Consider the following 13627-nt stretch of genomic DNA (forward strand, 5'->3'; position numbering starts at 1 on the left):
TGGCAATGTTCACAATTGCGATTATCATTTTACAGTAATGTAATTTGCCTTCAATATGGAAATGAACAAAAATATGAAAAATAACAAAAAAAGAATGAGTGAAAGACGCAGAGCAAAGACTCATCCAGCAATTGTTATCTGTTAAATGGTCTCTCTCCTTTGTAAACCAGTCTGGTTATCTTTGCCTGTAAAAGCCTTCCCTCCTCACTGGTGCATGGGCAGAATGCCTCAGCAGTTTGCATAATATCCATTAGTGGTTCCCAATAAAGAGCATCAATATGGGTCCACATGAGTAAACACCTAGCACGAATCGTCTTAAATCAATAGAGCACTAACAACAGCAGGGGATCCAGGAGCTAGCAGATGTAAGGGAGACTCAGCTATGAACCACAATACAATTCTGAAAGAAACTGGGAATGTAAATGAAAAACAATTTGATATGTCGCAATCCTACTTTTAAAACCTATTGATAATATCTGACAGCGAAGAAGATTAGGGGAAAATACAATTGCATTTAAAAAAAGAAAAGTATTTTATATTACATCTTTTACATTGCATACACCCCTGGAGAGCCAAATTAGCATAGAATTAATTAATGTATCTCCTTCTCTATCTCTAGGGGTCTGCTCCTCAATGGTAACGCTGGTGCCATGACTAAAACATCCAGTACCGGGGCTGACCACTGGGGTACCAGGGAGAAGGAGGGACCGGGGGTCTGGGGGACCATGAGGGGCAGGGGAACCAGGGAGACTAGGAGCCAGGAGGGGGCCAGGGGGCTTCTGAAGGTACAGCCAGCTCTCCTCTGCTCTGGGGCGTCTCTCTGGGTGCCAGTGGAAAGCAGTAAATCAGTCCCAAATAGCTGCTAACAGCATAGTTCCATTAAACAGGATTAAAGCGGGATTAACTAATAGCGGCCTGAGATGAAGAGAGGAAAGAGGAGAGGAAAGTATTGCTATTACTCTCTACTGAGCACTGGGCTGGGAGAGGGAGAGAGAGAGAAAGAAGTAGAGAGAGAGAGGGCTAAAGAGAAAGCATCGCTGAACCAGTCAAGCACTAACAGCACACATTGGTTTCTAAACACACATCATTTCACCGGCCCTTAAATCCCCCAGTTTACATGCCCGGACACTGAAGCCTGGAGTGGAGTGTCCATTCTCCTGCAGATGTGATGACATCAATGACTATTAAGCAGCTGAGTCAATGACACTGTAGGAGTCTGGAGCATAGATATGTCTCAGGCTCTAAACCTCTAACTACAGTATAGCCTGATTAAAGCCATCTTTCTATTTTTAGGACAATGCAGTTCCATTGCTGACACTACATCAAGTTCATATGTAACATTACATTTACATTTAAGTCATTTAGCAGACGCTCTTATCCAGAGCGACTTACAAGTTGGTGCATTCACCTTATGATATCCAGTGGAACAACCACTTTACAATAGTGCATCTAACTCTTTTAAGGGGGGGGGGGGTTAGAAGGATTACTTTATCCTATCCTAGGTATTCCTTAAAGAGGTGGGGTTTCAGGTGTTTCCGGAAGGTGGTGATTGACTCCGCTGACCTGGCGTCGCGGGGGAGTTTGTTCCACCATTGGGGTGACAGAGCAGCGAACAGTTTGTAGTACAGTAACCTTACTGTACTACAACTGTTGTTTTGTATTTATTTATTTTATATTTGATTTGATTATTATTATCATATTTTTGGGGGAATATCCGAAACATACAATATACTTGCAGTGAAGCCCTCAACAACTACATCATACCAGTCATCCAACAGACTCCCATTCAGAGCGACACACAGAAGCATCCAGGGTCAATGGCCTGCTCAAGGGCACGTTGACAGATCTCAGACCAGGCCAAAAAACGTGAACCCGAACCCTCCAAGATCCCCCCCACAGTTCCCCAAAAGCTGTCCCTCAACCATCAGAGACCACTCCCACAGCCCCCCCCAAGAAGAAAAAATGTAATAAAAATACTACTAATTCCATTCCCCACCCCCAAGAACCCCCCAATGCACCAACAACCAAGAAAATGAACTAAAGAGAAAAAAAGACAGAAGACAAACAGCAAACAATGCAAAAAATACAAAATATTTTTTTTAAACAAAGGACATCATGGACAACTAAAATCATAACAGCAATGCCAACTATATATGTTTGAGTGCATGTCTGGCACTATTACATGTGTGTGTGTCAGTGTGTATATGAATAAGAGTGTGTGTACATGCATTTGTACAAACACCTGCATGGCATCAACCTCAGGCAAACCGGCATTAGCTGTAAAACACTGCCCCTCAATGTCATTGAACCTTACTTTTTATTATTTTCATTTTTTACTTTAATCTGTGACCATTATTCTATCTCCTGCACAGGAACTCTACTCCCACTTGTCTCAAATTCCACATCCCAACCCTCAGCCCATCCCACCTATCTCTGCTGGCCACCCTCTTTGGATTTCTACACAACATATATCTTTCAACTATGCTGTGATGTTTAACATACAATTTCAATCTATCTAATCGAATAGAATCCACAGATTGCGAGTTGAAGATAAATACTTTTACTAAGAGTATTAGTATATTAGTAATTGACTGACCCGGTCTCTCCAGATCTCCTAACAGTACTATTTCTAGGGTCAATTTTAGATCAATGCTATGCATTTTCAGCCATTCCTGAACCTGAGACCAGAAACAGGCTACCTGAGGGCAATACCAAAAAAAATGGTCTATTGATTCTGTATCCTCACAACAAAATCTGCAGAGCTTCGATGATTTTATGCCACAAATATTCAACATTTTGTTGGTGGCAAGAATTCTATATAATAATTTTAACTGAAAAGCACGAAGTCTTGAATCTTGCGTCGTTTTATGTATAAACTCATACATCCTGTACCATGGAATCCGTACATCAAAAATCTCTTCCCAACTATTTTGCAATCTGTATGGCACAGTTGCCAACATCTTGGTCCTTCAACTGTTGTTAATGTAAATTAAAGTGAACCAACATGAGGATGTTCCCTCATGATACAGTAAAATCAGTAGCTATGAAAGGTTAAACGTCAAATTGCAAACAATATTTGGGGAGATTTACTGAAAGGCTAACAAGTTGCTCTTTGTCTGATTGTGGGGTTGTACCAGTCCATCCACCCAGACTGAGAGAGTTCCTTTCTCCATTACCCCTGCTGTCTGTCTGCTTGCTCACTAGAGGAATGCTGGGCCAGTGCATTCCTCTTCCTCTTCCTCCTCCTCTACACACACACACACACACACACACACACACACACACACACACACACACACACACACACACACACACAACGTTTTTCTATCCTCATGGGTACCTCAGAAGAGTTTCCATAAAAATCATATTTTCCCTAACCCTTAAACCATCACCCTTAGCCATACCCTAAACCTAACTCCTAACCCTAACACTAACCCCTTACCCTAACCCTAACCCCTAAGCTTAAATAGCCTTTGTCCTCATGGGAAATGTTCCTTGTTTTACTATCCTTGTGAGGACCTTTGGGGATTTTAGGTCCCCACAAGGATAGAATAACCAACCCCCACCCACCAACACACTCACACATGCTAGGACTGTTACGGTGACCGAAAACCTAACCTTAACCCTAAAACGTTATTTCATTTTTTATTTAACTAGCAAAGTCAGTTAAGAGCACAATCTTATTTACTATGACAGCCTACCCCAGCCAAACCCTAATGCAGACAACACTGGGCCAATTGTGCGCCACCCTATGGGACTCCCAATCACAGCCAGTTGTTATACAGCCTGAAATTGAACTAGGATCTGTAGTGATGCCTCAACCACCGAGATGCAGTGCCTTAGACTACTGTGCCACTCGGGAACCCTAACTAACACTAGTTCTTAACCATAAACCTAATTCTAACCCTAACACTAAATTCTAACCTGATGAGGACCAGGGGGTGCTATTTTCACTTTTGGGGAAAATCGTATGATATTTAAACGGCCTCGTACTCAATTCTTGCTCGTACAATATGCATATTATTATTACTAATGGATAGAAAACAGTCTCTAGTTTCTAAAAACGTTTGAATTATTTCTCTAAGTGAAACAGAACTCTTTTTACAGACCATTTCCTAACCGGAAGTGAGATTTCCAAAAGCGAAGTCTCTCTTCAAGAGCTTGTCTATAAAAGGGCATGTCACTTATGAATGTAGAAACACGTCATACGCCTTCCCCTGGGTGTCATGCGGAAGTGAGAGAAGAAATGACTTGATTATCTCGTCCTGGGATTGAACACAACCTCTTGGACTGAGACGTGCGCACTTTATATTTTTTCCTGGGCGCGAAGTTGGACCTGTACTCGGCTCATGGAAGAACCTTGTTAAAGGTGAATATGATCTCTGGCTTCGATTTTATTTGATACATGTCACAATATCATCCTAAAGTATGTTTTTTCAATATAGTTTAATTATATTATTGAAATTTATTCTGGACTTTAGAGGTGATGCGTCGCAAGAATTGGTTCAAGAAGGAGAGGTTAGCACCGGTTAGCACCGTGTGCTTGCTAATTCAAGAGGGAAATCGTTCGTTCTGGATCGAAATAAAGACGTTTCTGAACAAAGGACCCCTTGGAGAACATTCTGATGGAAGATCAACAAAGATAAGGACCCAATTTGGGATGCTTTTTCATATATCTGTCGAACTGTGCTATCGCTACCGTTTGACTAGAATCATTGCTGCTGTGTGCTCATCACGGTTGACAACTCCATTGTGTCCTCCTCCCAGAGCGCTAAGAACCTTGGCATGATCCTGGACAACACCCTGTCGTTCTCAACTAACATCAAGGCGGTGGCCCGTTCCTGTAGGTTCATGCTCTACAACATCCGCAGAGTACGACCCTGCCTCACACAGGAAGCGGCGCAGGTCCTAATCCAGGCACTTGTCATCTCCCGTCTGGATTACTGCAACTCGCTGTTGGCTGGGCTCCCTGCCTGTGCCATTAAACCCCTACAACTCATCCAGAACGCCGCAGCCCGTCTGGTGTTCAACCTCCCCAAGTTCTCTCACGTCACCCCACTCCTCCGCTCTCTCCACTGGCTTCCAGTTGAAGCTCGCATCCGCTACAAGACCATGGTGCTTGCCCACGGAGCTGTGAGGGGAACGGCACCTCAGTACCTCCAGGCTCTGATCAGGCCCTACACCCAAACAAGGGCACTGCGTTCATCCACCTCTGGCCTGCTCGCCTCCCTACCACTGAGGAAGTTCAGTTCCCGCTCAGCCCAGTCACAACTGTTCGCTGCTCTGGCCCCCCAATGGTGGAACAAACTCCCTCACGACGCCAGGACAGCGGAGTCAATCACCACCTTCCGGAGACACCTGAAACCCCACCTCTTTAAGGAATACCTAGGATAGGATAAAGTAATCCTTCTCACCCCTCCCCCCCCTTAAAAGATTTAGATGCACTATTGTAAAGTGGCTGTTCCACTGGATGTCATAAGGTGAATGCACCAATTTGTAAGTCGCTCTGGATAAGAGCGTCTGCTAAATGACTTAAATGTAAATGTAAATGTAAATGCTAGCTATTGTAGTAAGCTAATATAACGATATATTGTGTTTTCGCTGTAAAACACTTCAAAAATCGGAAATATTGGCTCTATTCACAAGATCTTTCTCTTTCATTAGCTATCCACCATATATTGTTCTGAAATGTTTTATGATGTGTAATTAGTAGTTGACGTTGGTGTCTGTATTTTCTCTGGCTACTCCCCGTGTGATTTCTGACTGTAGCTGTGATGGTGGCTGTGATGGTAGCAGTAATGTAAAACTGATTTATAGCTAAAATATGCACATTTTTCGAACAAAACATAGATTTATTGTGTAACATGTTATAGGACTGTCATCTGAGGGAGTTTTTTCTAGGTTATTTAGGTTGGTTCTAGGTTAGTTAGGTTAGCTTTGTGCATGCTACTTGCATGCTACCATTGCTGTGAAAAATGTCTGTCTGTCTTTTGTATTTGGTGGTGAACTAACATAAATATATGTGGTGTTTTCGCTGTAAAACACTTCAAAAATCGGAAATATTGGCTCTATTCACAAGATCTTTCTCTTTCATTAGCTATCCACCATATATTGTTCTGAAATGTTTTATGATGAGTATTTCGGTATGTCACGTTGGTGTCTGTAATTATTCTGGCTGCTTTCGGTGCAATTTCTGATTGTAGCCGCAATGTAAACTATGATTTATACCTGAAATATGCACATTTTTCGAACAAAACATAGATTTATTGTATAACATGTTATAAGACTGTCATCTGATTAAGTTGTTTCTTGGTTTCTTTGGTTTGTTCTAGGTTAGTTTGGTTGATTTTGATTTTGCTACCTGTGCTGTGAAAAATGTCTGTGCTTTTTTCTATTTGTTGGTGAGCTAACATAAATATATATTGTGTTTTCCCTGTAAAACATTTAAAAAATCGGACATGTTGGCTGGATTCACAAGATCTGTATCTTTCATTAGCTGTATTGGACTTGTTAATGTGTGAAAGTTAAATATTTCAAAAAAAATATTTTTTGAATTTCGCGCTCTGCCTTTTCAGTGGAATGTGGGAGGAGTTCCGCTAGCGGAACGGGGGAGTGAGACAACCCTAAACGCCCTAGAAATAGCATTTGACCTTGTGGGGACTAACAAAACGTCCCCAGTTGGTGCCCACAAGTATAGTTACACACGTTCACACACACAAAACATGCCCGTTCATCTTCATCTGAGCGCCCGCTCCTCCTACTTCTTTCAGTCAGGGAAATTAGGTTCCAGAACACATGACTGTCCTCTTTACTGAGTCTCGAATCTGTCCAGTTAGTTAGCTGAGAGATCTCAGGCTTGGCTAGGGAACAGTGGCCTGACTGCCCTCACACCTTAGCCTCCCATTGATCCTGCTCTCACAACACATCCACAGGAGAATCCCTCTCTATTGACACTGCTTAGCACACACACACACACACACACACACACACACACACACACACACACACACACACACACACACACACACACACACACACACACACACACACACACACACACACACACACACACACACACACACACACTCTCTTCTCTAGTATCTGTCTGCAGTCAGTCAGCCAATGGATACATCATACTGAGAGCAGGGGATACATGAAGGACTGAGACTGCTTGGCACCTCCATGACTTATAGGAGAAAGGTGTAATCGTCTTTCACATTTATCATTACTCTACTGTACATCATTCATATGGACAATATGGGACCTAAGGGATGTGTTTGATGCACAATGTAATACATGCTACAGCAAAACATAATATCATCATGGCATGTAAAGAAAAGCATTAAAAAATATATAGAGAAGCAGATCATTTGGAACACTTCAAAGTCTGCGATATCTTATCCTGTCCACACTAGCTGTCTATGCCTGTAGCCCCCATACGGACAGTAATCTGCTTGGATGCAGTCAGTGGTCTCCAATCCCTTTAATTAATATAACATAAAGTCATAGCACATATCGGTAGGCATAGAACAAGCTGCTATTCACCCGCTATAGAAATACTGTTTTGACCATCTGTGGCATCTCATTCATCTAGTAACACACAAAGAGAACACACACAGATCTGGCAGGCGGTGAAAACGGTGCATTTGGAGACTGGCAGACTGGCAGACACTGATGGAGCCCAACGACTGGAGGAGCCACAGTAGACTGGAGACAGACTGACGAGACCGGTCAGGAAAAGAGAATTAACTACTCGCCCAATGACTGGAATAGCCAGAGTAGACTGGAGAAAGACTGATGTGACTGGTCAGGAACAGGATATTAACTACTAGCCCAACGACTGGAGGAGCCAGAGTAGACTGGAGACAGACTGACGAGACCGGTCAGGAACAGGGAATTAACTACTTGGATGTGTTCTCTACATCTATACATTGGGGGGGGGGGGGGGTATAGGTGGTATAATGGAAGGGGTTGAAGCTGGGGGTATAATGGGGGGTGTAGAAGTTGGAGGAATAATGGGGGAGTAGAAGCTGGAGTAAAATGGGCGGGGGTGTAGAAGCTGGGGGTATAATGGGGGTAGAAGCTGGGGGTATAATGGGGGTAGAAGCTGGGGGAATAATGGGGGGGTAGAAGCTGGTGGAATAATAGGGAGTGGTAGAAGCTGGGGGAACAATGGGGGAGTAGAAGCTGGGGGAATAATGGGGAGCAGAAGCTGAGTTATAATGGGGTGGTGTAGGTGGTATAATGGGAGGGGTTGAAGCTGGGAGTATAATGGGGGGTAGAAGTTTGAGGAATAATGGGGGGTTGAAGTTTGAGGAATAATGGGGGGTAGAAGCTTGGGGAATAATGGGGGGTAGAAGCTGGGGGAATAATGGGGGGTAGAAGCTGGAGTATAATGTGGGGGTGTAGAAGCTGGGGGAATAATGGGGGTAGAAGCTGGGGTATAATGGGGGTAAAAGCTGGAGGATTAATAGGGGGTGGCAGAAGCTAGGTGAATAATGGGGGGGTTAGAAGCTGGTGGAATTATAGGGGGTGGTAGAAGCTGGGGGAATAATGGGAGTAGAAGCTGGGGGAATGAAGGGGGAGTAGAAGCTTTGGGAATAACGGTGGAGCAGAAGCTGGGGTATAATGAGGGGTAGAAGCTGGTGGAATAATAGGGGGTGGTAGAAGCTGGGGGAATAACGAGGGAGGTAGAAGCTGGGGGAATAATGGGGGAGTAGAAGCTGGGGTATAATGGGGGGTGTAGGTGTTATAATGGGATGGGTTGAAGATGGGGGTATAATGGGGTAGAAGCTGGGGGAATAATGAGGTGGTTGAAGCTGGGGTATAATGGGGTGTAGAAGCTGGAGGAAGAATAGGGGGTGGTAGAAGCTAGGGGAATAATGGGGGGCTAGAAGTTGGAGGAATAATGGGGGAGGTAGAACTTGGGGATATAAAGATAGTAGAAGCTGGGGTATAATGGGGTGTAGAAGCTGGGGGAATAATGGGGGAGGAAGAAGCTGGGGGAATAATGGGGGAATAGAAGCTGGGGAATAATGGGGGGCAGAAGATGGGGTATAATGGGGCGGGGTGTAGGTGGTATAATGGGAGGGGTTGAAGCTTGGGGTATAATAGGGGGGTGGAAGTTGGAGGAATAATGGGGGGTAGAAGTTGGAGGAATAATTGGGGGTAGAAGCTGGGGGAATAATGGGGGGGTAAAAGCTGGAGTATAATGTGGGGTGTCGAAGCTGGGGGTATAATGGGGTAGAAGCTGGGGGAATAATTGGAAGGTAGAAGCTGGGGGAATAATTGGAAGGTAGAAGCTGGGTGAAGCTGGAGGAATAATGTGAGGTAGAAGCTTGGGGTATAATGAGGGTGTAGAAGCTGGGGGGTAGAATGGGGAGGTAGAAGCTTGAGGAATAATGGGGGGGTAGAAGCTGGTGGTATAATGGGGGGTCAACGCTGGATGTATAATGGGGGGGTGTAAAACTTGGGGGTATAAAGGTAGTAGAAGCTGGGGTATAATGGGGTGTAGAAGCTGGAGGAATAATAGGGCGTGGTAGAAGCTGGGGGAATAATGGGGGAGGTAGAAGCTGGGGGAATAATGGGGGAATAGAAGCTGGGGAATAATGGGGGAGCAGAAGATGGGGTATAATGGGGCGGGGTGCAGGTGGTATAATGGGAGGGGTTGAAGCTTGGGGTATAATGGGGGGTGGAAGTTGGAGGAATAATGGGGGGTAGAAGTTGGAGGAATAATTGGGAGTAGAAGCTGGGGGAATAATGGGGGGTAAAAGCTGGAGTATAATGGGGGGTGTAGAAGCTGGGGGTATAATGGGGTAGATGCTGGGGGAATAATTGGGGAATAGAAGCTGGGGAATAATGGGGGAGCAGAAGATGGGGTATAATGGGGTGGGGTGTAGGTGGTATAATGGGAGGGGTTGAAGCTTGGGGTATAATAGGGGGGTGGAAGTTGGAGGAATAATTGGGGGTGGAAGCTGGGGTATATTAGGGAGGGGTGTAGAAGCTGGGAGTATAAACTTATTTTATCAAGCAACTTACATCATGCTTGCTGCCAGGCGATGCCCTAGGAAAAGTGATGGGAGATGGGATGCTGCATGCTGATTGACCTCCTTCCCAACTCCTCACGCCCTTCCTTCCTTCCTTTCTTCCTTCCCAGGCCCTTACCTTGTATGGCTCCCCAAAGAGATTAAACCCAGAGGAGAAGAGATCTTCGTCCTGCTGCACCTCCTGAGTCCGCCGCTCCCACTCCCTCTTCTTGAGCGCATTGCGGTCCTGCTCATAATGACTGCATGGGGAGAGAAGGAGGAGAAGACAACACCATGTCCGTCAGAGTAATCACAGCTGTCATGATAGACTGCAGGGCTCTCCAACCCTGTTCCTGGAGAGCTACCATCCTGTAACTCATTAATAATTATCTTGTTCAATAAACTGAAAGAGTTTTTTTATTTTTTATTTTAGGGGTGGATCAGCTTAATATTGCGGAAAGAATGTTGCTTCCAATGTAATTGTCTGCATCAAACCCCCATATTTTTGGCGTAAATATATATATCCATACACATATGCATACATATACACATATATACATACACATACCTATATAGACATACATACTTTTTTAAAGAATATACCTCTATTATTATTCCCCGCAAACCCTACCACTGATCCCCAATTGGAGTAAACTAATAAACACTTCTGCTTTTACCTTCAATTTATACATCTTATACACATTTTACAGACAGTCTACTTTACAATAGTTCTCTCTTGTTTGTTCTTAGTCCTTCCTCTATTTCTGATGTCCATCCAGTTTGATTTCCACTTGTAACTGTGCTATTTCACAAAAGCTCCGAACCTATACACATTTCACAGATCCCGTATGCCATACATTGTTTATCTTGTTATTAGTCCCACCCTTCAGCTCCACTCAACCCTTCCCATCTATCTTCCAACATCATCCATTTCGGATTTTTATTTGCCATATATTTTTCAACTGTGCTGTGATGCTTCACAAAAGATTTGAACCTTCCTATTCTCATAGCTTCTACAGATTGTAAATTAAAAATAAACATTTTGCTAAAATAATTATTATATTATTGATTGATTGACTATGGCTTTTCAAATCCCCCAGTATTGCTATCTGTAGCGTTAGTTCTAGGCAAATGTTGCAATTCTTCAACCATTCCTGGACCTGTGACCAAAAACGAGCTACATATGGACAATACCAAAATAAATGATCTAATGACTCTGCCTCCTCACAGCAGAATCTGCAGAGCTGGGAAGATTGTATCCCCCATATATATATATATATAACATTCTATTAGTTGCAAGAATTTTGTATAGTAATTTAAATAGAAAAATTCGAAGTTTTGAATCCGGCGTTGTTTTGCGTATCAATTCATAAACCATGTACCATGGAATGGGTACATCGAAAATCTCTTCCCAACTATTTTGCAATTTATATGGCACAGCTGTCCGTTTTTGGTCCTTAAATGAAATTGGTATATGTTTTTATTTATCACACTTTTCTTTAACCATTTATGTTCTTTAATACATGGCCGACATACAAGTTCCTTACTTTTTTCCCCTTCTACTTGCCTCTTCCATTTTTGTGGTAATGCTGCAATTAATTGGTTGTAATTTTGGGTAGAGCAGACATTTCCATATGTCTGTGTTAGCTGCATGTTTGACATAACTCCACCAGTCCTATTTATGATATCATTCACTAAAACTATACCTTTTTTTTAAATGTATTCGATAAATAGTTTTTTTTTTATCAATTACTATATTTGAATTTAACCACAATATTTGTTGTACTATTTGTTCCGTCCTTACAGGTGGATTGAACTGAAATTGCAACCAACTTTCTAAGGCTTGTTTAAAAAATAAAGATATTTTGGAGATGATTACCTTTTCAAACAACTGAAAGTGAGCAGGTGTAATCTGAATAAAGGGAAAAAGGCCCTTCTTGAACATAGGATGAGACATTCGTACCAATTTACTAGAGAACCAGTTTGGATTTAAGTATAACTTTTGTATGACTGATGCCTTTAGTGAGAGGTCTAATGCTTTAATATTTAATCATTTCTGCCCTCCGAATTCATATTCGTTATATAAATAGGCCCTTTAAATTTTATCGGGCTTGCCGTTCCAAATAAAATTGAATATTTTTTGTTCATATAATTTAAAAAGCAGGTCACTAGGTGTAGGCAAAACCATAAGCAAATAGGTAAACTGTGATATGACTAAAGAGTTAATCAGGGTGATTTTTCCACAAATAGACAGGTATATTCCTCTCCATGGTAGCAAGATCTTATCTATTTTTGCTAATTTTCTATAAAAATGTGGAGAGACTGGTTTTAAAAGAAAACATGAATCATCAGCGTACAATGACACCTTAGTTTTTAACCTTTTGTCAATAGGGGGTGCTGTTAGCACTTAATTTTTTTTGACATTGCCAAATTAAACTGCCTAGTAGTCAATTCTTGCTCGTACAATATGCATATTATTGTTATTATTGGATAGAAAACACTCTCTAGTTTCTATAACCGTTGGAATTATGTCTCTGAGTGGAACAGAACTCTATCTACAGCACTTTTCCTGACAGGGAGTGAGATTTCAGAAATCTTGGCCTCTGGTCCCAGGTCAGTTTTAATGTCCCTGTGAATGCTATGAGGATACAAACACTGCCTACACCTTCCTCTAGATGTCAGTAAGTGGTGACAATTTGAATGGAGTCGATTGCGCAATCAGGGCCCGTATAAAACACAAAAGACCGGAAGTAGCTTTCCTTTGGACCCTGCGCTCGACGCGAGAAGGACGTTGGACCGACCTCTTTCCAAGCCTTGGTTTAGCCAGTAATATATCGCCGGTCATGTTTTTACTTGTTATAGGTGTTAAAAACATCATAAGGTAGTTAGTTTAAACCGTTTTATAGCAATTTATATCCGTTTAGTGCGATTTTGAGGCATTTATTTGTGACACCCTTCCATGAGCTGGGCACGTTTCCTGTACATACCGAACGTTATTGGCCATTTCGACGGGACAAGAGGACATCTTTCGACCAAAAGACGATTAGACCCAAGAAAGGATACATTGCCCAAGATACTGATGGAAGAACAGCTCACAGTAAGAACTATTTATGATGATAAATCGCTGTTCTGTTGAAAAATTTTAAACGCATATGTCGCCATTTTGTTATGTGTAGCTTCGCTTGGCGGACCCGGTATTGCACAGTAAGGATAATTTTACTAATGTAAGTCAGCGATTGCATTAAGAACTAATTTGTCTTTCGATTCCTGTCAACCCTGTATTTTTTAGTCAAGTTTATGATTAGCTATCGATTAGACTAGATCACTCTCAAATATAGCGCCCGACATTTTCAGGCGAGTTTTGCTACTATTCTCATTGTATAACCACGTTTTTTTGTGGCTAAATATGCACATTTTCAAACAAACTCTATATGTATGTTGTAATTTGATGTTACAGGACTGTCATCGGAAGAAATCTGAGAAGTCTGAGAATTAATATATTTTGGTGATCATAACGTTATCGCTCCCCTTGCCTTGGATTCATGCTGGGGTAACGTTTGCACATGTGGTATGCTAATATAACGATTTATTGTGTTTTCGCT

General features: G+C 42.5%; 1 protein-coding gene across 1 annotated transcript in view; it reads right to left on the reverse strand.

Annotated features, from left to right (window-relative positions):
- Nucleotides 1-13627, reverse strand: part of LOC139581503 (AF4/FMR2 family member 2-like) — a 336506-nt gene that overhangs the window by 230038 nt on the left and 92841 nt on the right. Inside the window, exon 2 of the mRNA XM_071411328.1 lies at nucleotides 10165-10285. Within this exon, the coding sequence (XP_071267429.1) occupies nucleotides 10165-10285 (121 nt within the window). The remainder of the gene's footprint in view (nucleotides 1-10164; nucleotides 10286-13627) is intronic.

Source organism: Salvelinus alpinus, chromosome 7 (genome assembly GCF_045679555.1).
Source record: "Salvelinus alpinus chromosome 7, SLU_Salpinus.1, whole genome shotgun sequence".
In the NCBI taxonomy this organism is placed as follows: domain Eukaryota; kingdom Metazoa; phylum Chordata; class Actinopteri; order Salmoniformes; family Salmonidae; genus Salvelinus; species Salvelinus alpinus.